This window comes from Molossus molossus, unplaced genomic scaffold (genome assembly GCF_014108415.1).
Source record: "Molossus molossus isolate mMolMol1 unplaced genomic scaffold, mMolMol1.p scaffold_m16_p_21, whole genome shotgun sequence".
In the NCBI taxonomy this organism is placed as follows: Eukaryota; Metazoa; Chordata; class Mammalia; order Chiroptera; family Molossidae; genus Molossus; species Molossus molossus.
Window position 1 is genome coordinate 4,512,754 of NW_023425357.1, and position 26,111 is coordinate 4,538,864.

At 42.1% G+C, this 26,111-nt stretch overlaps 1 protein-coding gene across 1 annotated transcript in view; it reads right to left on the bottom strand.

Annotated features, from left to right (window-relative positions):
• Positions 1-600: 600 nt before the first annotated feature.
• The window catches only part of LOC118638289 (zinc finger protein 420-like), a 37,380-nt gene continuing 11,869 nt past the window's right edge, over positions 601-26,111 (bottom strand). The window contains exons 2-5 of the mRNA XM_036273998.1: positions 15,445-15,655; positions 11,154-11,322; positions 3,491-3,564; positions 601-2,635 (exon numbers count right to left, since the gene is read on the bottom strand). Coding sequence (XP_036129891.1) covers positions 683-2,635; positions 3,491-3,564; positions 11,154-11,322; positions 15,445-15,459 — 2,211 coding nt within the window. The 5' untranslated portion in view covers positions 15,460-15,655 and the 3' untranslated portion in view covers positions 601-682. The remainder of the gene's footprint in view (positions 2,636-3,490; positions 3,565-11,153; positions 11,323-15,444; positions 15,656-26,111) is intronic.

Here is a 26,111-nt window from a genome sequence, read left to right on the forward strand (position 1 = left end):
GGGTCAGCTGCTACATTTAGAAGCCTTTTTTCCATCATGAATTCTCTGATGGACTGTGACCAAAGGACATGCTGAAGGTTTTGCCACATTCTCCACTTCTATGAGGCTTCACTCCAGTATGCATTATCTCATGCAGAGTAAGGCTTGTGGACTATGTAAATACTTTGCCATGTTCTCTACATTTGTATGGGTTCTCTCCAGTATGAACTCTTGGATGTTGAGTAAGATTTGAAAGGTAGATAAAGGATTTGACACACTGTAAACAGTGATAAGACTTCTCTTGAGTATGAATTCTCTGATGTTGAGTAAAACCCGAGGACTGGCAAAAGGCTTTCCCACATTCTCTACATTTGTATGGTTTCTCTCCAGTATGCACTCTCTAACGTCGAGTGAGATTTGAATGGAAGTTGAAGGCTTTGCCACATTCTGAACCTTTATAAGCCTTCTCTCCAGTAGGAATTCTCTCATGTCCAGTAAGGGATGAGGCCTAACTAAATGCTTTCCCACATTCTCTACATTAATAAGGCTTCTCTCCAGTATGAACTGTCTGATAAGTAATAGCTGACGACCTATTAAAAGTTTTTACACATTATATACATTTGTAAGCTATTTTTCCAGTAAGAATTTTATGATGGATATTAAGTTTTGAGGGCAAGTTAAAGGTTCTTCCACATTCTCCACATTAATGAGGATTCTTTCCAGTGTGAATTCTTTCATGTCCAGTAAGGGCTGAGGACCGACTAAATACTTTGCCACATTCTCTACATTTATAAGGCTTCTCTTTAGAATGAATTGTCTGATGTTGAGTAAGACTTGAGGAATGGCTAAAGGCTTTGCCACATTCCGTACATTTATAAGGCTGCTCTCCAGTATGAATTCTCTGATGCACAATAAGATGCGAATTCTGCCTAAAGGCTTTGTAACAGTCTGTACATTTATAAGGTTTTTCTTTAGTATGAATTCTCTGATGCTTAATAAGCTTTGAAGACTGAATAAATGCTTTGCCACATTCTCCACATTTATACGGCTTCTCTCCAGTATGAAGTCTCTCGTGTACAGCAAGGGTTGATGCCTGACTAAATGCTTTCCCACATTCTCTACATTTATAAGGCTTCTCTTTAGTATGAATTGTCTGATGTTGAGTAAGACTTGAGGAATGGCTAAAGGCTTTGCCACATTCTCTACATTTATAAGGCTGCTCTCCAGTATGAATTCTCTGATGCACAATAAGTTGTGAGCCCTGCCTAAAGGCTTTACAACATTCTGTACATTTATAAGGCTTTTCTCCAGTATGAACCCTGTGGTGATAAATAAGGGCTGAGGACTGGATAAATGCTTGGCCACATTCTCCACATTTATAAGGCTTCTCTCCAGTATGAATTCTCTGATGTACACTAAGGCCTGATGTGTACCTAAAGGCTTTACAACATTCTGTACATTTATAAGGTTTTTCTTCAGTATGAACTCTCTGATGCCTAATAAGGTATGAAGACTGAGTAAAGGCTTTGCCACATTCTCTACATTTATAAGGCTTCTCTTTAGTATGAATTGTGTGATGTTGAGTAAGACCTGAGGACTGGCCAAATGATTTGCCACATTCTGTACATTTGTAAAGCTTTTCTCCAGTATGAACCCTGTGAAAAGTAAGGGCTGAGGGCGCACTGAATGCTTTCTCGCATTCCATACATTTGTAAGGTGTCCTTCCAGAATGAATTTTCTCATGGAAAGTAAGTTCTGAGAGTTGGTTAAAGGCTTTTCCACATTCTCCACATTTATAAGGTTTCTCTCCAGTATGAAATCTCTGATGCTTAATAAGCTTTGAAGACTGAATAAATGCTTTGCCACACTCTCTACATTGAAAAGGCTTATCTCCAGTATGAATTCTCTCATGTACAGTAAGGGCTGAGGAGTGCCCAAAGGCTTTCCCACATCTCCTACATTTGTATGGTTTCTCTCCAGTATGAACTCTCTGATGATGACCAAGATTTGAATGTGAGACAAAGACTTTGTCACATTCTGAACATTTATAAGACTTCTCTGCATTAAGAATCTTCTCATGGTGAATATGTTTTGAACACTGACTAATGTCTTTTGCACATTCCTTGCACTTGTCAAGTATTGCCCTAGTATGGATTCTTCTCTCATGTGCAGTGAGATCTGAATGCCACTTAAAGGCTTTGCCACATGCTTCACACTTATAAGGCGATTCTGCAGTCTGAACTGTCTGATTTAGCATAAAATCCAAAAGCCAATTAGATGTTTTCCCACCAGATTTACATTCATGTCGTTTTTTTCCAGTATCAAAAATTTTCAGTCTGTTTGGACTAAATATTTCACTGATAACTCTCCCACAGAAATTCCATTTGTAAGCCTCCTCCCTGGAATGAATATCCTCTTGTAAAGTGTTATTTAAAGATAAATTAAATGGTTTGATACACTGACTTTGTTTTTTTGTTTTCTCCACAATACAGATAACCTGATATATATTGTGATCTGATATTTGGTCAAAGACTTTTCCATATCTATAAGGGTTCTCTACAACGTACGTTTTCTCACATTTAGTAGAACTTGTCTTCTGGTTGAAGTTTTTCCAAAGTTCATTGAATTGATAAGGTCTGTCTCCATTACATGTACTCTAGTAATTATGGAAGAGAGAAAGGATTTTAGTGTCAGCTATACTTTCATTAAACACACACTTATTTCATAACATCCATTTTGATACTTATTAAACTATAATATTTGTATATAAAAACGATCCTGTTTTATAGACATAATTTTTAAAAAACGTTAATTTTAAAAGGGAAATTAATGATTATGTATTAAAAATACTGCCAAATTGATCATGTTTAAATTATATAAGTATATTATAAATCTCTAAATTTTATTTATTTATTCCCCCCCCCCCCCATTTTTTGTTGAGATAGAGTGGGAGGGAGAGAGAGGAAGAGAAACATCGATGTAAAAGGGACACATCGTGTGGCTGTCACCTATATGACCCAACCAGGGCAGGGGACAAACTGCAACCAAGATACATGCCCTTAGCAGGAACTAAACCCGGGTCTCTCTGGACGCAGGCCGACACTAACCGCTGAGCCAAACCAGCCACGGCTAAATTTCTAAATTTTAAAAGTAACTGAATGAAAGTGTAGTCCCACTCAACATTTTAAACAACTCAAATAACTATTCACTTCACAGATTATGTGAGTTACTGGTTTTCCACATTTTCTTTATAAGAATGTATAACAGCAAAAAATTGTTTTTCATCTTCACATGTATAGCACACTGATTTACAAACGTAACGGACTTTAAAGTGAGTTTCCCCAAATGTATAATATCTTTGACCTCTTTGGGATGAAAGAGTTTAATTATGAATGACTGTTCCAGGTCAGTTCTGTGTATATTTACATCCTTTCTTCTCATGCCAGTCTACCTAAAACTCCAAGGCTTTCATTCAGTATGCATTGCCAAAACCACACCGTCCATAACTTACCAGTATTATCTCAGACAATTTATCTTGTATTCCCGGCTTTTCCCACAAGGCCTGGTTGTCTTCAGATGACATGGCTGAAAGAAAATAAAAGTTCACAAGTCTGGCACTCAGGTGGAAGTTCCTTGAACTTACGAGCAATGAATGACAAAATAACATTTTTTCCGACTGCAAAAGCAAGTGAATAGTTCAAAGAAAGCTTGAGAGAGCTGCAATGAGAAAAAGCAACATCCAAGAGGGACAACAGGTGCTCATCCAAGAGGGACAACAGGTGCTTACATTTGCCAACAATGCCTGCTGAGAGCCCTGGGACAGAATGGCAATCTTATAACACAACTCCTAATTCCCAGTGTCTCCTCTGGAGACATAGAGATGAGGGTACTGTATGTTCCATGATCTCGCTGTTTAGAAGCGCGATGACAACGTGTTTCTGTTGTGCACAGAGTGCTAAAGGAATGGCAGTAGAGTGAATGTACTGTAGTGGCTGCTACAAAGAAACAATGAGAAACTGTTCAAACACTGCAGACTGCAGATGTGTTCAGGAGGAAATGATACCATGGCTCTGAGAAAGAAACAGAAGTTTAAACTGGGTGGTGTGCCACAGTGGTTGAGCATCAACACATTGAGCAAGACGTCACTGGTTTGCCCACTCTAACTTTACATAAATAAAAAAGTATCCTAGGGCGAGGAATAAAAAGCAAATATATATATATCACTTTTTTTTCTTTCTGGACTTTAGAGAGAGAGAGAGAGAGAGGAAGGGAGAAGGAGAGAAAGATAGAAACACTGATGAGAGAGAACATCGATTGCTTGCCTCTTGCATCCCCCGCACAGGGGATTGGGTCCACAACCTGGGCATGTTCCCTGACTGAGAATTGAACCGGTGACCTTTTGGTGCATGGGTCAACTTAACCACTGAGCCACATGGGCCAGGCAAAAAAAAAATATATATATATATATATTATATATATATATGGAAAATTACAAAATAAAACAGTATAACACAAAGACAACTATACAATGTCAAGAAAACTTTTAATGACCAAAATAAAAATGCAAACAGAATGAAATTATATGAGAATGGGAATCATCAATGCAAGATGTGACCAAGTTTAAAAATAAAAAAAAACTTGTACATAGTACATTAAAAATTTCGGTATCGGAAAGTCAACTTAAAGTGGAAAACTGAATAGGACCTAAAGCACTCAACACTCTAACAAACTGACCAGTTTGCACAGTAAGTGGACTACATTAACAAATATATAGTGAAAAAGAAGAGATAGCTTATAAAAAAAATTACTAGTTTAGCTGTGACTGGTTTGGCTCAGTAAATATGAAAGGGGCAATAAAGATTATAAGAATTAAAAGAAAATATTAGAAGACCAAGGAAACTAATCATAGTTGGGCACTAGCCATAGTTGGAAAATGGCTTTGGTTTCTGTTTTGTATAATATTGCTTAATTTGTTTTAAAATAGGGGCTAATCTCACTTAGCTGGGAACCCAGCTGCTTCTGGAGGGCTGACCCTGTGGCAGGGATTGCAGGAAGGTCCCAGCAGCTGCCTAGAGTTTTTATCTCGAGGAAAATCCCTGCTGTGCCTGTCATGGGATCATCTGCTCAAAGGCTTAATTAATGAAAAAGCAGGGATGAGAGCTCCCATTTGTATGTATGATCTGTTCTCTCAGAACCTCTCGCAGTCTCTGTCCATCTATGATGGAACTTTGGTTCCAGATGTCCCTTGCTTGCTCTCCTATAGTTAGTGACTTGGTTTGCTCTCTGCTGTTATGTGAACACGGAATCCTCCGCCTCTGCTGTTTGGAGGTTGTGCCAATCAGGCCCTGAGAGGGCCACTGTGCTGTGCCAGTTGGTGTGAGATGAGAGTCTGAAGCTAGTTTCCCAGTCTTTCCTTTTGAGAGCACTCATTTGTTTATTTTACTTGTTGTTTGTTTCTGTTTTGAGATAGGATCGGATGTCTTCTCATGTGCAAGATTTCATGTTGTAACATCGTAGGTATTCTATTTGAAAATATCTAAATTGATGGTTCAAAGAAGAGAAAAGACCACACACACTTCCCTCCCAGAGATTAAAGAAAAATACAAATAATAAGTCTTTTCAACACTCTAGATCCTCCTCCTGGAGGCCCAGGAGCCACAGTGGTCCTGGGAACAATGGGGAGATTACCACCACCCAGAAACCCTGTGCAGGCTGTGCAAGCAGCAGGGGCCACTGCCCCAACCTCAATGTGACCGGAATAAATAGTACTTTTAAATTCAAGCCCGAAGAGGCCTGGGAGCTGCTGCAGCCCTTGGAACAAGCCTTGGAGCTGTTATGTCCCCTACCCCTGCATCTTCTCCAGCCTCCCAAAATCAGTCAGAGATGCTAAATAAGTAAATAGCTCACCTTTTTTCCCAACCTTACCAGAAGTTATTTTTTTTTCCATTTATCTTCAGACAGAGTGAGAGGGAGGGAAAGAGAGAAAGAGAGACATTGATCGGTTGCATTCCACTCAACACCACCCAGGGTCAGGACCGATCCCCAACCAGGGTCAGGACCAAACTGGAACCGAGATAGGTGCTCTCGAAAGAAATCGAACCCAGGACTCTTGGGGCCCAGGGCAGACACTCTAACCACCGAGAAAACCAGCCACGGCAATAAATATCTCATGTTGAGCACACTAAAAAAATCTGGTAATCACCAAGAATCATATAGGTAATTTAAGTTTAATTGCTTGTTTTTAATAAAATACAGGTCCATTTTTCCTGGGTTTGCAGAAAAAAAGATCATGTTATTTATCTCTGTATAAAATTTTTGAAGGACATGGATGGGGCCCTGGCCAGTTTGGCTCAGAGGTTAGAGTGTCGGCCTGAAGACCAATGAGGTGCAGATTTGATTTCGGTCAAGGGCATGTACCTTGGTTGCTGTTTGTCCCTGGCCCTGCTCAGGGTTGTGCGGGAGGCAACCAGTCAATATGTCCTTCTCACGTCAATGTTCCCCCCGTCTCTCTCTCCCCTACTCTACCTGAAGATAAGTGGAAAAATCTCAAGTGAGGATTAAAAAAAAAAAGATTAGAAAAATCCTTCTAGAGATCACTTACAAATTCTAACCAACATTAACACATATAACATATAAAGATTTTGTGTACGTGTAAAAACAGACAAATATAAAAATATGTAGTGCTCTAATAACACAAATCACTATGACTTCTGTGCAACGAAAGAAAACAAAGCAATAGGGTAAGCAATCAGGAAAGTAAAAGGTCTACATACAACTTCTTCTGGATAAGTTCGAAAGATCACCAAAGGGGTACCTACACTATAAAATAAAAAGGATATGTGCGCCTTGCCTGGGTGCCTAAGTTCTTTACAGTGTCATCCTGACAAGGTTGCACATTTGGTCTTTGGTCAGGGCACATTAAAAAAGTAAATAAAGAGCCTTGGCTGGTGTGGCTCAGTGGGTAGATTGCTAGACCTTGAAAGGAAGGATTTGGGGTTCGATTCCCAGTCAAGGGCATGTATTTTTAGGCTGCAACCAATTGATTTGTCCTCTCACATAGACATTTGTCTACCTTTCTCTCCTCCTTCTTCCTTTTCTCCCTTCCACTCTCTATAAAAAAATTAATGACAAAAATATGCTCAGGGAGAATTAACAAAACAAACAAAAACAACAAAAAAGAAATAAATAACCAATGAATGCACACATAATTAACCAAACAAACCCTTTATATCTCCATCTCTCTCTCTCTCTCTCTCTCCCCCTCTCCTTCTCTCCATGATGCTCTTTCTCTAAAATCAAGAAAGTATAAAATATTGTTGGCGGTAATTAAAGGAGAACTCGAAAAAGAAACTACACATGCCATGATCTTAAATAGAACGCTGGTATGTATCAGATGTCAGTAGAAGCCAGAGTGATCCAAAAAAATTTTTTTTGGTTCTCCTTACCTAAAAATATCTTTCCAGCCCGGCTGGTATGGCTCACTGCTTGAGCATTAACCCATGCACCAAGAGGTCGCCAGTTAGAGTTCAGGTCAGGGCATATGCCCAGGTTGTGGACCTGATTCCCAGTGGGAGGCATGCAGGAGGTAGCCAATTGATGTTCTCTCTCATCGATGCTTCTCTCTGTCCCTTTCCCTTCCTCTCTCTGTCACTCTTAACATCAATAAAGGAAATTAAATATATATATATTTATAAATATATATATAGGAGAGAGAGAAAAACAATGATGTGAGAGAGACACGTCAGCTACCTGAACTCAGGTACGTACCCTTGACCAGACATCAAACCTGCGACCCTTAAGACTCTGAGCCAAACCACCCAGGGGTGTCCATTGTATTTTTATGAATACACAATGAATAAAAATTTTATCCTTCATTAAAAAAATAAATAAAACACCATATATCACCTCACAATTAGGATGATTGGTATCAAATAAATAAAACACGTCAAGTGCTTCCAAAAATGTGGAGAAATTATACCCTATGCACAGTTGAATAAAAGATGAACTGGTATAAATAATATGAAAACCTGAATAGCGCTTTTCAAAAAATTAAAGTAGAATAATCCTATGATGCGGCCGTCCTACTTCTAGGTTATTATCAATAAACCTTCACAGGACACCCCTAAGCACCCAGCTCGAGGGACTGTGGAGGCAGCGCCCCTGGGCTCTACAAAACACCTCATGCAAAAGGCAGCTCTATCAAGTCCAGCAGATGGAGCTGCTCTTACCTACTACATAAAAGAAAACACAAGAAAGCAGCCAAACGACAAGACAAAAATGCAGGTCCCAAATGCAAGAAACAAAAAATTGCCAGAAAGGAACTGAATGTAATGGAGGCTAACAAACTACTAGAGACCAAGTTCACAATGGTTCAAAGGACGCTCAAGGAACTTAGTGACAACTTCCACAGCATAAGGACATGGAAACCATATGAAAAGTGAGTCATATATAAAGGCTACACTAATTGAAAGAAATAAAAATATTACAGGGAATCTAAAGTAGAGTAGATGAAGCAGAGAATCAAATCAGCGATTCGGATTATAAGGAAGCATAAAACTTCCAAACACAACAGTAAAAAAATGAAAGAATTAAAAAAATGAGGATATTGTAAGGAACCTCAGAGACAACTTCAAGTGAAACAATGTTCACATCAGATTGGTGCTAGAAATAGAAAAGGGACAGCAAAACACTGAAAACCCGTTTGAACAAAAATGACAAAAAACTTCCAAAACCTACAGAAGGAAATAAACATACAACTCCATGAAGTACAAGTTCTATAAACAAAATAATCAAAGAGGCCCAATCCAAGACACAGAACAATTAAAATGTCAAAAGTGAAGGTCAAAGAGAATCTTTAAAGCAGCAATACAAAAGCAGTTATCTACAAGGGAGCTCCCATAAGACTATGAACTGACTTCAGAACAGAAACTGTGCAGGCTAGAAAAGATTGGGAGAAATATTGTAAGCAATGAAAAGAAAGAAACTACAACCAAGATTACAATACACAATAAAATCTAATATCTAAAATCAAAGCTTCCCATACATAAGACAACTAAAGAAGTTCATTAATACCATATCAGTATCACAAGAAATGATACAGGTTCTTCTATTAAAAAACAAACAAACGAACCAAAAAACCCTGGCCAGTGTGAGTCACCTGGTTCAGCGTAGTCCTATGCATGGGAAGGTGGCCACTTTGATTCCTGGTCAAGACTGTATTCACCAGTTTGGGGCATGAAGGTGGTAGCTGATACATGTTGCTCTATCACATCAACGTTACTCTTTTTTCCTTCGTCCTTCAGAAAATAAACCATTCTTTCCCTGTTTTTCTTTTTGTTTGATTCCTCATCCGAGAATATTTCTCTATTTATCATTAGCAACAGAAGGAGGGATGAAGAGGAAAGAAAAGAGAGACAGAGGGAAACATCACTGTGATAGAGCCACATCAACTGGCTGACTCCAGTGTGATCCACCAGGGCCGGGACGAACCGGAACTGAGGTACACGCCCATCACCAAAATCGAACCTGCGACTCAATGGTCCGCAGGCCAATGCTCTAACCATTGAGCAAAACTGACCAGGGCAATAAACTATTCTTTTTTAAAAAAAGAGGAAAAAATATATATACCAAAAATATAATAATTGGTTATAAAACAAATACAAATCTTATCACTGCAAAAGCTTGGATACAGCGAAACTGAATTATGCTACATTAAATAAGTCACTCACAAGAATACAAATACCAGGGGATTTCACTTATACATGGAATGTAGAGAATAACAGAGATGAACAAACAAAACAGAAACAGACTCACAGATGTAGAGAAGAAACTTGGAGTTCCCAGGCCTGAGGCCTGTTGAAGGACTGGCTGACAATAGTGGAGGAATGAAGGAGCACAGGTGGCAGTCACAGATAGTCACTGGGATATGAAGTACAGCACAGGAAATACAGTAAATGATGTAGTGATGACTATGTACGGTGCCGGCTGGGTACTGGAAATATCAGGGGGAATCCTGTGTAAAGCAGATGATTGTGCAACTGCTCATCTGTACACCTGAAACTAACACAGAATATTGAATGAAAACAAAAAATGAAGAAGAAACAGCAGGAAAAGAATAGAACATTTCACCTACAAAATCTGAATACACACGTTATTGAAAAAGATCCCTCTACATCACTAAAAATTCTAACTGTGAATGTGCCTCCATGAAGAGCAAACATTTTATACCTCGACTTACTTTATATGGCAGGAAAGCTTCACAGGAAATGAATTCAAATCATTTAAAAATAGCTGTGAAGTGTAATTTTACAAAAGAAGCATTTAGGAACCATGGTCAGGTAGCTCAGTGGGTGAGAGCATCATCGCCATATGCCAAGATTGCAGGTTCGATCCTGAGTCATGGCTCAAAAAACAACAACAAGAAGCAATGACTGCATGAATAAGTGAAACAAAAATCCACACTTGTCTCTGTCTCCCACTTCCCCCTTCTCTGCTCTCTGAAATAAAAATCAATTTAAAAAATACGTTTAGCCCTGGCCGGTTTGGCTCAGCGGTTAGAGTGTTTGGCCTGTGGTATAGACAGACTGCAGTTTGGTTCCTGCTCAGGGCGTGTATCTCAGTTGCATTTTGTTCCTGGCCCTGGTTGGGTCGTGAGGGTAGCAACCACTCTGTGTGTCCCTTTCACGTCGATGTTTCTCTCTCTCTCTCGCTCTCTCTCTCTCTCCCCTCCCTCCCTCCCTCCTTCCCTCCCTCTCCCACTATGAACAAAAAAATGAAAAAATGTCCTCAGAGGATAAAACAAAACAAAAATATGTGTTTAAATGATGTGAGAAATTTTTTCATGATAATTACATCTCTGCTATTCTGACACAAAATATACAGGGTATCATCTACCCTAGTGTCAAAACAAAGAAAATAACAACAAAACAACGCCCCTCATTAATAAAAGAACCACAAAAAAATTTAAAAATTTTCAGACAGCAAATTTCTAATTCATATACATCACAAAGCTTCTTTCTATACCAGAAAACCACCAATTTGTTCCCTGAGAGCAAGACTCTGAAAGTCTATCATACAAAGCAGAATACCCCCAAAAATGTTAAAGTAATAAAGGAGGAGAAACATCTGTAACAAAAATAAATTAATAAAGAAATAAAGTCATAAAGAAAACAAACCCAGCTGCTGGAGGAGGAGCTCTGGAAGGAAGTCATCTTCACCCAGGGAGACTAGGTTCCTGTAGTTCTCCAACATCACATCCAGGTACAATGTCTGCTGAGCGGGGTCCAGGCATTCCCACTCCTCCTGAGAGAAGTCTACGGCCACATCCCTGAAGGTCAGCGGGCCCTGAAAAGAAAGACATATTCACCAAGGGACAGCAAGCAGAGTTCATGTCACCCAACATGGAAACAGTGTTAGAAGTGTTTTGCCCGAGGAGAGTATACTGTATCACACAAGATCATTTAGACCCAGTAATAGAGTCTAGTGTATTTTCTAACACTGGGAAAAGAGGATGACACATTTCTACAAATCCACTGCAGAGATGCTACTTTGCAGAAAACAAACTTTAAAAATGACAGCATCGCCCTGGCCAGTTTGGCTCAGCGGTTAGAGCGTCAGCCTGCGGTCCGGAGAGACCCGGGTTCGGTTCCCGCTAAGGGCACGTACTTCGGTTGCAGTTTGTCCCCGGCCCTGGTTGGTCGTGTGGGTGGCAGCCACTCGATGTGTCCCTTCACGTCGATGTTTCTCACTCTCTCTCCCTCCCACTCTATCTGTACAAAAAATGGGAAAATATCCTCAGGTGAGGATAAAAAAAAAAAAAAAATGACAGCATCGACACAGGCATACGTATTTTGAGTACTGTATCTGAACCATTGAGTGTCAGTTGTGTCTATTTCTCAGCTTGAGATTTCATGGTGAGTCAGAAGTGTCAAGTAATATTAAATTTTTTTTTATCCTCCCCCCAAAAATTTTTTCATTTTTTGTTCAGAAAGAGTGGGAGTGAGAGAAAGGAAGAGACAGAGAGAGAGAGAGAGGGAGGGAGGGAGGGAAAGGGAGGGAGGGAGGGAAAGGGAGAGAGAGAGAGAGAGAGAGAGACATTGACGTGAAAGGGACCCATTGAGTGGTTGCCATGCGCACGACCCAACCAGGGCCGGGGACAAACTGCAACCGAAGCACGTGCCCTTAGCGGGAACTGAACCCGGGTCTATGGACCGCAGGCCGACGCTCTAACCGCTGAGCCAAACTGGCCAGGGCTAATATTTAAATTTTATGCACACAGACAGACAGACAGACAGACATGAGAACTAAGTACAATATAAAAGGGAAAAGAACCCAAATTTTCCTGTCACTGAAATCAAGACTATTTTGTGATTCCATGAATCTCTTGAATCTGAAAGTGAATGATACCCTTTTTTTTTTTCTTTCTTCATTGATTTTAGAGGGAGCAGAAGGGAGAAGGAGAGAGATAAATACATCAATGAGAGAATATCCACTGGCTGCCTCCCACATGACCCCCACTGGGGATTTATCCCACACCTGGGCATGTGCCCCAACTGGGAATCGAACTGGCAACCACTTGGTGCATGAGTCGACACTCAAACCCTCAGTCACACCAGCCGGGCCCCTTTATGTTTTATAAACACAGTAAAGAGAGGAACTCACCTTATGATAGAAAACGAGTTTGAGCTATTGTGCATCGTTCATTTATTTGACAATTTTGGTTATCGTTAGTGGAAAGCTGTAATGTAGAAATTTAACTGAACAAAATGAACATACATTAATAATATACTTCTAAACTTCCCTTTTTTTAAAAAAAAGCAGTTCTATATTGATATTTTGTTTCCTATAAGAGAGAGGAAAGGAGAGGGAGAGGGAAAGAGATAGAAACATCGATGAGAGAGAACATTGACTGGCTGCCTCCTGCATGCCCCCCCACTGGGATCACGGCCCACAGCCTAGGCATTTGCCCTGCCCAGGAATCAAACTGGTGACCTCTTGGTGCATGGGTCGAAGCTCAACCAGTGAACCACACCGGCCGAGCAATTCTTGTAAACATTCTAGAAAATTTAAAAAAAAATTATGTAGAGTATGTCCATGACATGAACGTGGAAGATAATGAAAATTTACAGGAACAAGGACTGATTATGTAAAAACCATGAAAAAGCCAATGATCTGTAGAAAATAAAAGGAGGGTGTCATTTTCCAAAGGAAACAGAAACTAAGAAGAAGGGAATTTCCAGATGAGATGTGATGGGTTTTCACCTCTTTCATTCAATTCCTACCAGAAACTCTGTACTGATAAAGAGAAACGACTAGCTCTGTAGGGCTGAGAGCAACCCCCGCCAAGTGAGTATCAGGTGACTGCGACCCAGGGAAGGACATGTCCTCACTGCTTGACATCACTGGCAAAAATACATCAATAAAGATTTCACATTGTAAAAATAATCAGAAGATTTAGAATCAATGGACATATAAAGAATATCCCACTGCCCTAGCAGGTTTGGCTCAGCGGTAGAGCGCAGGCCTGCAGGCCAGAGAGTCCCAGTTTCGGTACTGCTAGGGGCACGTACCAGAAAAAAAAAAAAAGTTTCCCAGATGAGAAAAAGCTAAAGGAGTTCATCACTACCAAACCATTGTTATATGAAATGTTGAGGATATTCTTCAAGAAAAAGAAGACAAAAAATACGAACAAACAAAATGGCAATAAATACATATCTATCGACAATTGAATCTAAAAACAAAATGAACAGAGAGAACTGAGACACTCGCATAGATATAGAGAACATTTTGTTAGCAGACAGATGGTACACGGGTTGGGGGAATGGGTGATAAAGGTGAAGGGATTAAGAAGTACAAACTGGTTGTTGGACTAACAAACCTCAAAGGAAGGAGGGTGGGAGTGGGGTTGGGAAGAAATAAACCAAAGAACTTATATGCATATATGCATAACTAATGGCCACAGACAACAGTGTGGGGAAAGGCAAGAGGAGGGCGGGAGTGGGGAGGAAGGGGTTAATAGGGGAAAAGACGAATATCTGTAATACATTCAACAACAAAATACGTTTTTTAATTAAAAAAAAATAGTCACAAGAAAACATTAATTTTGTAAGACGTCAATCCACATTTACCTTTCATGTGCTGTATGCTAATGGTACATTTGCTTTTATTTATTTATTTAATTATATTTCGTTAATTTTCACTAGAGGATCTTTTCATCACTAATTTTTCTAAGGCGTTAAAGTAGGGGGTAGAAAGAGAGAGAAAGAGAAAAACATCTATGAGAGAGAGAGACACACTGATTGGTTGTATCTCCCATGTGCTCCTACTAGTGCTGGGGAATGAACCTGCAACCCATGTACCTGACCTTCACCAGGAATTAAACCCATTACTCTTCAGTGAACAGGCTAACGCTCGAACCACTGAACCACACAGGCCAGGAGCATATGCCATTAACAGTACATTTAAAAAGCAAGTTTTGCCCTGCCCAGTTTAGCAAAGCGGTAAGGGCATCGGCCTGCAAGCCAGAGAGTCCTGGGTTCAGTTCCTGCTAAGGGCACGTGCTGCGGTTCGCAACCAATTGATGTGTCTCTCTCACATTGATGTTTTTCTCACTCTCTCATTCCTGCTCTATTGAAATGCAAAAATTTCCTCCGGTGAAGATAAGAAAAACATTGTTTTAAAAAAGTAAGTCTGGCCCTGGCCAGTTTGGCTCAGCGGTTAGAGCATCGGCCTGCGGTCCGGAGAGACCCGGGTTCGGTTCCCGCTAAGGGCACGTACTTCGGTTGCAGTCTGTCCCCGGACCTGGTTGGTCGTGCGGGTGGCAGCCACTGGATGTGTCCCTTCACGTCGATATTTCTCTCTCTCTTTCCCTTCCTCTCTCTCCCTCCCATTCTATCTGTACAAAAAATGGAAAAATATCCTCGGGTGAGGATAAAAAATAAAAATAAAAAAAATAAAAAAAGTAAGTCTGTCTACCAAACTGCTGAGCAAGTGTGTTGTATTTATTCGTGTTAGAACTTCCTGAGATACTCTGAGCAGTAAATGTACATTTTCTTCCAGGATGTTCAGACCTGATGTGGCCCCTGCTTTCCCCCGGAAACATTTTCCTTCCTCACTGCTACTGGAGCCTCTGATCCCATTCCAACAGGGATGTTAGACATGGGTGCCTTCCCTGCTTGGTCTGTCAGGAAAGGGATGTTTTCAAGAATGGAAAGTCACAGGAGGCAGGTATGCTTCCTGAGCTGGGGGAGCCCACAGAAAGTGAATGCACAACAGGCTCTGGGACAAAGGAGAGAAGTACACAACCTGATGACTTTGACCTCATAAGAAAAAAAGAAATGAAATAAGACAAAGAAAACCTCCCTGGGCAAGAATATCAGAAGTAGAGAAATTAAGGTTACAGCTTCTAAATCCACCCATGTGAGAGGAACAGCAGACACAGCCTCTGACCCATGACACAGCTTTTACCTGAGAAGCAGCCATTTTGTCCTGGTCCTGGTCCTGCTCAGGGTTGTTTTCTCAGGTGACGATATGTTTGAGTCACAGAATGTGCCTTCAAATGTATCCGCACAGGCCCTTAATCAGCACACACAACACTCACAATCAAAAGGACCAGGAACTGCTGAAAAGGCCTCTCTGATGTCCTTTGTCACCGAAAAGTCAGGAAAAATACAAGCTCCTACATGGAGAACAAACAATGAGAGTTTCTTTATCTGTCTTCACGTGTCCCTCCCTACAGAGACCTCCACAAACTTTTATAGCAATGAGAAGTACAACTGACCTCCTGAACCCCCAAACTTAACACAACACCAGTACCCTCCCTGAACAAAGCTGGCAGTGGGACCCATGATATACCATCTTCAAGGCGTTCCCTCCTGGTGCCTGCATGGTTCAGTAGCTGTTGCAGTACCACTGAGTAACAGACCTCTGGGTGGTGTGAGGCACTGGAAGTATCAGAGTCTAGAAAAGGTGGCGTGTGAGACACATTTCCTTCCTCGATTTCCAGGAAATAACAGAATAGATCTTCATGCTAAAATTTTTGTAGAAATTTAGCTACTGAAATATGCTGATCAAATGACTTAACTAAGTCAGGTTAATCCAGTTGATCCTTCGATGTTTTCAGAAAATGAACAAGAGGGACTTGAGGGGAACACCTCCTCTCTGGCTCACAGTCACTAATTCAACAAATGACATAAAGGGAAGGAAAAAGCTGCTGAACATTAGACCAACTCACACACGTAGGTTCTGACTGCTAAGATAACTGACATCTTTACGAAAGGCACAGGGACATGTCCTCATGTTATCCACTAGTTGCCAATGGGTGTTTTAACATATGATAAACATTAGAAAGGATACGAGGCTCAGAATCAAAACTGGACACAACATATTTAAAATGTAGAACAATTTTGATCGTTTGTTGTTATTCCTCAACCGAGAATATTTTTCCATCAATTTTTAGATAAATTACAAGGGAGGGAAGGAGAGAGAGAGAAACAAGGACGTGAGAGAAACACATGGAATGGTTGCCTACAGTAGCCCGCAGGACCCCAACAAAGGCTGGCGAGCCAACCTATAACCCAGGTACTTGAACTTACTGGGAATTGAACAGTTGTCCCTTAGGCCCATAAGCAGAATCTCTAACTGATGAGCCTGGACAATGGTTGTTGTTTTATGTAATTATTTTTAGGTTTAAAGATGAATTAATGCTAAGACTAACATATTTAGAAAAGACAATAAGAGTTGATTATGGGACATCACAAATCCTTATTTCAGAAGTTGGTTACTATTTTGAAAGACCAAATATTAAATAAACTAATATATCTGCATGTTTTCTAAAAATAGTTTAAAGCCCAGGCCAGTTTTGCTCAGCTGTTAGAGCCTCGGCCTGCGGTCCAGAGAAGCCCAGGTTCAGTTCCCGCTAAGGACACGTACCTTGGTTGCAGTTTGCCCCAGCCCTGGTTGGTTATGTGGGTGTGGCAGCCACTCGATGTGTCCCTTTCACTTCCATGTTTCACTCTATCTCTCCCTTCCACTCTATCTGAACAAAAAGTGGAAAAATGTCCTCAGGTGAGGATTGAAAAAAAAAAAAGGTTTAAATAGCCCTGGCCAGTTTGGTTGGAGCATCGGCTCACGATCTGGAGAGACCCGGGTTCGGTTCCTGCTAGGGCCACGTACCTGGGTTGCAGTTTGTCCCTGGTGTCGGTTCAGGTTGTGTGGGTGGCGAACACACCATGTTTCTCTCTCTTTCTCCCTCTCTCCCTCTCGCTCTATAAATGCAAAGAATGTCCTCAGGTGAGGATTTAAAAAAAAAAAAAGGTTTAAATATCAGGTTAAATAGAAAGGGAATCCAAAGGGGAGGAAAAAATGACCTAAGGATTCTAATATTCCTTGAAATAGCTTCATGTGCTGACAGACTCAGTCATTACTTGCCCAAGTCACTTCCTTTTTTGCCATCCCAGGAAATGATAAGGACCTAGGACCAACAGACAGCTCTCTCTGCCCTGTCTGAATAGTGTTTACATGGGAAGCAAACCATTATAAATTTTACAAGCCTTATAAAATACAGATCTGTAATTCTCATCCCAATCTGTTTACTGAAATAATTCCGATAATGTTGAATTAAGTACATCAAGACTCCAGCCATATATCCCAACTTCATCACCCAGACCCCAGCAGCTCAGCAGTCACCCAGATCCAGTCCCGGGCTCCCAGCTCCTGTGTGTTTCTGTCTGCAGATCTGCCTGCCTCCCTGATCCCCTCTCTGCACTGCTGTCCTTTCCTGTTCCCCTCCCCGTCCCCGGCTCCTTCTCCCCTTTTCTCTATTCCTGTCCCTGCACCTGCCCCGCACACTCTGCAAACCTCCCCGCCGTCAGGGGCTCCCCGCCTCTTTCTGAGACCCCTGCCCGGCCGTGCCCTGTGCCCGTCCTGCCCGTCCCCACAGCGGGCTGCCTCTCAGCGCTGTGTCTCCCTCGGCCCGTCACCCCTGAACCCCTTTCCGCCCCTGCACTCGCTCCCCAACTCTTCCCCTCAGGACCACGCTCTCCGTCCTCGGGGCCCGTCCTGTCGCCCCCACTTCGGCTCCCCAGGCCGCTCCCGACAGCCCTGTGCTCCCCTCGGGGTGCCCTCTCCCCGGAGAGTCTCACTGTCCCCCGCTCCTCCCCGGGGCCTCTCCCACCCCGTCCGCTCTCGGCCTCAGGACCGTCCCCCACGTGCCGTCTGTCCGTCCGGCTCCCGCCCCTCCGCAGCCGCCGCCGCCACAGCGCGCTCCCCGCGGCGGGACCTCTCCGGGGGCCGCGGCTCCCGGCTCAGTCCCCCCAGGGCGCCCGCGCTGTCCGGGCACCGACACCCCTCGTGCGGCGGGAAGCGGGCTCGGGAAGGCGGGGTGCGGACCCCAGGCCGGGATCCCTGCAGGTCTCGAGGCCGAAAGCGATGAGGCGGGGGAGGGGCGCAGGGGGTCGCTCACCGGGACCGGGGCGGCTCCCCGGCGGCGAGGGGACGTTTCCAGCAGGAGAACCGCGGGCAGGCGGCGCCCAGCGGCCGGAGGCGGAGGCACCACCGTAGATGTGGCTTCCTCGGAGACGCACGTGGAGCCTCCACGGTGCCGTGGGAACTTGGACGCCCCCGGGAGAGGCTCGGAAGTGGGTCCAACCAGGACTCCCCGTCTGCAGCGCACCCGCCGTCCCTGCGCAGGGCGAGGACGGAATCGGCCTCACGGTAGAAAGACCCGCAGGAGAAAAGGACCAGTGACCTTTGTGACCACAAAGCCGCTTCCGTCTCTGTAGGCAACTGCGCATGCTCATCCCGGCAAGGAATGGGCGGGGCCGAACCTAACCTGAGGGATCCCCGAATGGGGGAGGGGCTGCCACAATGGCCTGGGTCTGGCAGAGACCAGCACTAGAGGGAAGGGGCTGAAGCCTGGGGTTCCCTCCACCTGACTCTCATGGGTGTGGCCTTTCCCTGTTCATTACCTTGAGTTACCCAAGTCATCAGTCCAAAATTTGTAACATTGTTTTCCAAAATCAGTATTATGGTGGACCCTCCAAGGATTCAAGTTCGAAGACCTTTTCCACACACTTTAACATATTTAAGATTTTGCTGATGTATATAGACTGTTGTTCCTACTGACTGACTTCTTTTGAAATGTTTAACTCCCAGTTAAATACATTACCCAATTTTATTATACTTTAACATCTTCCTGTGAAGGTAAGAAGCATTCAAACCTATAGAAAGTTTTTGTGAGTTTATTTCAACTTCACTGATAGCAAATGACGGGAAGCAAAATTTTAACAAATTGACATAATCTTCCAGAGAATACCAGTTTTGCCCCTTATTTATATATTATAATTTAAAGAGAGGGTGTAAGTGGGTTACATTGCTGATAGATTAGGGCAGTGGAAGAAAGCAAAGAAGAAAACCTCTGGGATTCTATCAGAAATTCTCAAGTTCTGGGCCAAACCCCCAGTGGGGTCATGCAGGAGACCTAATTGATGTTGTCTGTCATTTCATTGATGTTTCTAGCTCTGTGTCCCTCTCCCTAAAAATGAATTAAAAATAAAAATTATAACTAACTCTTGGCCCACTGGGAAAATATTTCTTAATGTGCCCTTGAATTTTAGTAGTTTACATGCACCTTGAGATTAAAACAAAAAACAAAAAAAAAACCCTGAAAATGACTGGTTCAGAGCTTTTCAACCCAAAGCAGAATAAATGCATTCTAGACAAAATGAAGACAGAATGCCCTCTAAAACCAGGGATAATGTTATGATGACCAAGGAAGACCATCACAGATGAAATCGAATTGTAATTGAGAGCAGAGCTTTATTCTCCCGGGGGCTGCAGGGGCATAAGTCTCCCAAATAAGCAGCCCCCATTTGTTAATCCTAGTCAGATTTTTTATTTATCCTCACCCCAGGACATTTTCCCATTTTTTGTTCAGGTAGAGTGGGAGGGGAAAAGAGGAACAGAGAGAGAGAGAGAGAAACATCGACGTGAAAGGGACACATCCAGTGGCTGCCACCCATAAGACCAACCAGGGCAGGGGACAAATTGCAACCAACTGAGGTATGTGACCTTAGTGGGAACCAAACCCGGGTCTCTAGGGACCGCAGGCCAATGCTCTAACCGCTGCGTCAAACCGGCCAGGGCCCTAGTCAGATTTTAAAGACAGAAGCCACATACCCTCTTGGCTCAAGGACAGGGAATTGATACAATAGTGGTTGCAAAAGTGATTATTACAGAAACCAAAATAAGCATTAGTCACTGGGCTCCTGATTTTCAGTTCTTGTTATTCAGAAACTATCAGGATGAGTTTATTCAAGTTACATCCTGTTATGTAGGTCAACCATAACCTTAGGGAAAGTTCCTTTACTTCTAAGGGTAATCAACCTATTATAGGAAAATGCTGAGGAAGGTCCGCTGCCAACCAATATGGGGTCGCGCAGTAACCTTAGCCAAGGTGCCTAGATAAAAATGAAGTCGCTTAGTTGCCTTAGCTAAGGATCCTAACTTAACATCAGCTTCATTTATATCCCTAATGTTCACATAAATAACAAAAATAATCTTAAGTATATTTAGCATCAATACACCTCGATTTCTCTTACTAAAGGACCAGAAAATGGAACTATCAACTAGGTGAGATTGAATTCCTATGAATAATCTGGATCAAATACTTGTTCTTATAACAATAAAATCATAGACACACTGGTCCATGTCAAAAAATATCAGCATATGCATATACATATGGATGCTACATACAGTGACTCCATACCTATGTCAGAAAGTAGAGTAGCCCTGGCCAGTTTGGCTCAATGGTTGAGCATCAGCCTGAGGACCAGAGAGTCCCACATTCGGTCACCACAAAAATAAAAAAAAGAAAGAAAGTAGATTAGAACATTTTCATTTTTTAAATGTTTTCATTGATATTTTTCAGAGAGAAGGGAGAAATAGAAAAATCAATGTGACAGAGAAACATCAATTGGCTATCTCCTTCAGGCCATTAAACTCCACCCTACCAGGGATGGAGCCTGCAACGTCAGCATGTACTCTGACTAGAAATCGAACCAGGACCTCTCACTCAGTCCATGGGCCTACGTTCAACCCAGTGAGACACACCAGCTGGGCTTGAGTACATTTTCCAATATCGATTTTCTATAATAATTGTGATCTTGTGGATGGGCACATGATAGGAACTGATATTTACCAGCTTGTAGAAATCCAGCACAGAACAGAAATAAAGTCATAAACTGTGGGTATAACTTTAATCTCTGCTCAAGTGGAATCCCTGGATATTTTGGCGATGGCTTGGAGAACACTCCAGGGACAAGTAATATGAACAGACATACCTTTGGTCATGCTGTGAACATGGAAAATAAGTTTGCATCCACAATCATAAAAAATATTTCAACCCAACAGCTGCCATGGCCCCTGGGGTTCCTCTAGGAAAAAATGACCAACAGTTGGCTACATGCTATTAGCTGACAATACAACCTGTTTTAACATGGGCTGATTCCACTCCTGTAAAGAAGTTCATGAGGTAGCGTGGAGAAAATCTTCAGGATTCCCATGAAAACTGGGCAAGGAAAGATCATCCCAATGATCATGTGCACACATGCCAATTGGTTATATTCCAATAATTAATATTCACATTGAAAACTAGAGGGTTCAGCAGAAACCATGAGTGGTGGTCTACCAACTCCGTGGAAAATATAAAGCAAAATATCTGACAAATTCTGATGAGACTCACTGCAAGAGGAATCTTCCAAACGACTGAGCAGAAACTACACAGGCTTGCATGGCTGAAGTGGGAGAGAAAAAGCATTAGATGCCGTGAACATAACATTGCCAAATAAGGTATTTTTACCTACGACCTTGAATAAGGTTGGATACATGAAGACATCCAAACTCGCTCAGGTTTATTCATGAAAATCGTGAGTTCACACATAGTCTAAATAAACTATGAAAAACAACAGCGTAACCATTTGTCAGCAAAGTCCCTGTCTGGTTTGGCTCTGTGGACTGGAGAGTCCAGGGTTCGGTTCCTGCTAAGCGCATGTACCTTGGTTGTGGACTGTCCCCAGCCCAGGTTGAGGTTGTGGGGGTGGCAACCCTATCCCATTGATGTTTCCCTCTCTCTCTCTTCCTTCTTATCTATCTGAAGATAAATGTAAATATGTCCTCAGTGAGGATTAAAAAAAAACAAACAAACCTGTGACCTCAATGGCTCCATGGCTGCTTCAGCATCTACAGTCAATTGCACAAGCTGATCACAGGAAGTGATGGGCGGGGTCAGAGCCTAAGCTCAGGACTAATGGATAGGGGTGGGATCTGGACCAGTGGCCAGGGCTTTGCAGAGACCTGACTGGAGAGAAGAGGCTGCAGACTGGGCACAGTACAGGCTCCCTCCACTTCACTGTCATGGGTGATGGCCTTTCCTTATTAAGTGCATTTGTGTTACCCACGTGATCACTTCTAAATTTGTAACATTGCTTTCCAAAATTAATAATACGTAGGCAGCCCTGGCCGGTTTGGCTCAGCGGTTGGAGCATCGGCCTGCGGTACAGAGAGACCCGGGTTCGTTTCCCACTAAGGGCACATACCTCGGTTGCAGTTTCTCCCCGGCCTGGGTTGGTCGGGTGGGTGGCAGCCATTCAATGTGTCCCTTCGCATCGATGTTTCTCTCTCTCTCTCTTCCTCTCTCTCCCTCCCGCTCTATCTGAACAAAAAGAAAAATGAAAAGAAAAAAAAAATAATATGTAGACATTGCATGGATTTAGTTTCCTGTATTTGTCACAAACATATCTTTAATGTTATATTTTTAAATGATTTTTTTTCGCTTTACTGATTTTAGAGGTAGAAGGAGGGATGGAAACATCCATGAGAAAGAACATTGATTGGCCATCTCCCGCATACCCCCAACCCCCAGCTGGGTATTTGGCCCAAAACCTCCCCATATGCCCTAACCAGGAATCAAACCAGCAACTGCTTGGTGCATGGGTCAATACTCAATCACTGAGCCACACAGGACTGGCTAACATTATGTCTTTAAAATTTCTCTCAGATGGCCCACCAAGTGTGGCAAGTGTAACTCACTGGAATGAGCAGCATCCCATTGACTGAGAGGTCTTGGTTTGAATCCAAGTCAGGGCACATGCCTGAGTGCAGGATTGATCCCCAGGATGCGTGCAGGAGGTAGATGATTGATGTTTCTGTCACATTGATGTTTCTGTCTCTCTCTCTCACTGTCTACAATTCAAGAAAAATATATTTCTTTAAAAAAGAGTTATATTAGATATACCTTTACTGCTGTTTGTAATGTTTAACTCTCAGTTAAATATATTGCCCAACTCACCATATTTTAATATCTTCCTGCCAACATAACATTCAAACCTACAGAAAATTTTTCTGAGTTTATCTGAACCAAATTGGGGACAATTGCTAGGAAGCAAAATTTTAAGGAATTGAGATAATGTTCCAGAGAATGACAGCTTTGCACCTTTTTTATGTAATTAGAAGAAAAAGCACAACGGGACTGTATGAAATACACTGGTAATAAATTAGGGCAGGAGAAAGCAAAGAGGATAATGCTGTAGAATTGGATTAACAATAAAATGATAGGTACACACGTCTTTTATATAAATGGGTACAGGATAGTTAACAGTTAATCCACATAATGACAATGAGAAGATTTATGAAGTCCCCAATTGTATTGGTTCTACCAGGTGGTCATTATGCAATGAGGGGTTTGGAAAAGGGGCACTACCCTGACATTCCACTTCAAGGTTATCTTAGATGCAAAAGCCAGTAAAAATACTTAGTTACGGTAAAGATTGACTGTTGTCCTGGAAGATTGTAGTACAGGAAGTGACTACTTACCATAAACTGACTTTGCTGAAAAGTGTTTAGCTTGGATAGATAATGAGGTTCCACTGTGCAAGGGAGGCTCACTTCTATGAAGTCTCAGTGTTAGTATTTGTCTTGCCTACTAATGGGCCATGGGGGATGGGTCAGGACTGTAACCTCAGATGAAAGTTAAATCCAATTTTTTCTAAAGTGAAAAGTAGGTAAATGTGAGGCAAACAGGTCTTATGAGTCTCTATTAAGAAACACTGGATTACTTTTAATGTATAGGTTATTATGATTCAGGTTTTGTCATTTTGTATTTTGTATTTAGTATAGTGTTTACTTATGCTTGAGGGAATAATATACATCATCTTCAGGAATAGTTGAGAAAAATAAATATAGATATCTATCTATCTATAGACTAAGAAACACCTAAAGTACCAGTATATATTATCATTACTACTGTTATCAGTAACATTAATTTGCAGGTATAGATGACATGTCATTCTCTCAGGATAACTAATTTTTTTTTTTACCCTCACGCAGGACATTTTTTGATATTTTTGTTCAGATAGAGTAGGAGGGAGAGAGAGAGAGAAATATCGACGTGAAAGAGACACATCGAGTGGTTGCCACCCACACAACCCAACCAGGGCTGGGGACAAACCGCAACCGCGGGACGTGCCCTTAACGGGAACCGAACCCGGGTCTCTCTGGACCGCAGGCCGACGCTCTAACCGCTGAGCCAAACCGGCCAGGGCAGGATAACTAAGTTTGATGTACGGGATTTTCATCTTTGAAAAGGTTTTTATTTCTCCTGTAGATGGAGGCGAGTGTCAGAGAGAAGGGGGAGATGTCCATTCGTGGTTAGGCACCTGATAAGGTCCCTGTTAAGTTTTAGCCAGAGAAGGGGGCTTGAGAAAGTACTCAAAAAAAAGAAGAGAGAGAGAAAAGGCATAAGTTTATTACTTTCCCTAAATTCAGGGAAAGGACCCATGAACTGACTGGCAATACAAGGGCAGGAAACAAAGAGTACGTTGCTCTTTTATTGGGGTTTGAGGGAGTAAACAAATATTTGGGTCAGGGAAGGGGCGATGTTGAAGGTGAACAGATGTGGAAGGAGGGTTGCCTTGAGCATTCGCAGTATGTATGTTTTCGAGGAAATAGGCAGATGTACCAGAAACGGGTATTTATCAGTATCTTAATTTTATTGTGTTTAGTGAAGTCAGAACAATGGTTCAATTTCTGTCCGAATTCTTTTTCTTTTTATTCTTTCTTTAGATCGATTCCTATAATGTTGAGGAAGTTTGACAACAGGTTAAAGGCCTTGCCACATCCTCTAGTTTGCAAAGGTTTCAGTCCACTATAATTTTTTCCCCTCACCCGAGGACATTTTCCACTTTTTGATCAGATAGAGCGAGAGGAAGGGAGAGGGGGAGAGAGAGAAACATCGACGTGAAAGGGACACATCAAGAGGCTGGCACCCACATGACCAACCAGGGCCGGGGACAAATTGCAACAGAGGTATGTGCCCCTAGTGGGAACTGATCCGAGGCCTCACTGGACCACAGGCTAATGCTCTAACCACTGAGGGAACCAGACAGGGCTAATTATTTTTCTGTTAAGACACCACTGCTGATAAAAGGTTTTAGGACACACACTACATTCACAGGGCTTCTCTCCAGTATGAATAGTCTCCTGTACCATAAGACACCAATGGTAACTGAAGGTTTTGCCGGACTCTTCACATTTCATAAGACTCCTCTTGACAATAAAGTATCTGATGTTAAATAAAATCCCATTGCCGAGAAAATAACTGTAAAGGTATCTCTTCAGTAACTCTCTGATGTACAGTAACTTTTAAACACTGGATAAAGGATTTGTCACATTTCCCACACGGTAAAGCTTTCCTCCACCACCATGAATTCTCTAATGCTCAGAAGTTTTGAGAAGAGGATAACGGTTCTACCACCTTCTTTGTATTTGTAAGGTCTCTACAGTATGATCCCACTCAGGTACATTAAGACAAGAGTGTCTTTTGAAGCCTTTCCCACACTTTTCAGAAACATAGGGCTTCTTCCTAGTATTAATGTTGAGTCAGTTCTCCATGCTGGTAAAGGATTCCTACTCTCCTTACATCTGTAGGATTTCTCTCAAGTATTAACTCTCTGATGTACAGTAAGGTGGAAACACTAGAGAAAGGCTTTGTCATATTTTCTACTAGTATCAAGTTTCTTTCCAAAGTGAGATTTTTAATACTAAGTAAGGTCTGAGAACTAGCTACAGAAATTACAACA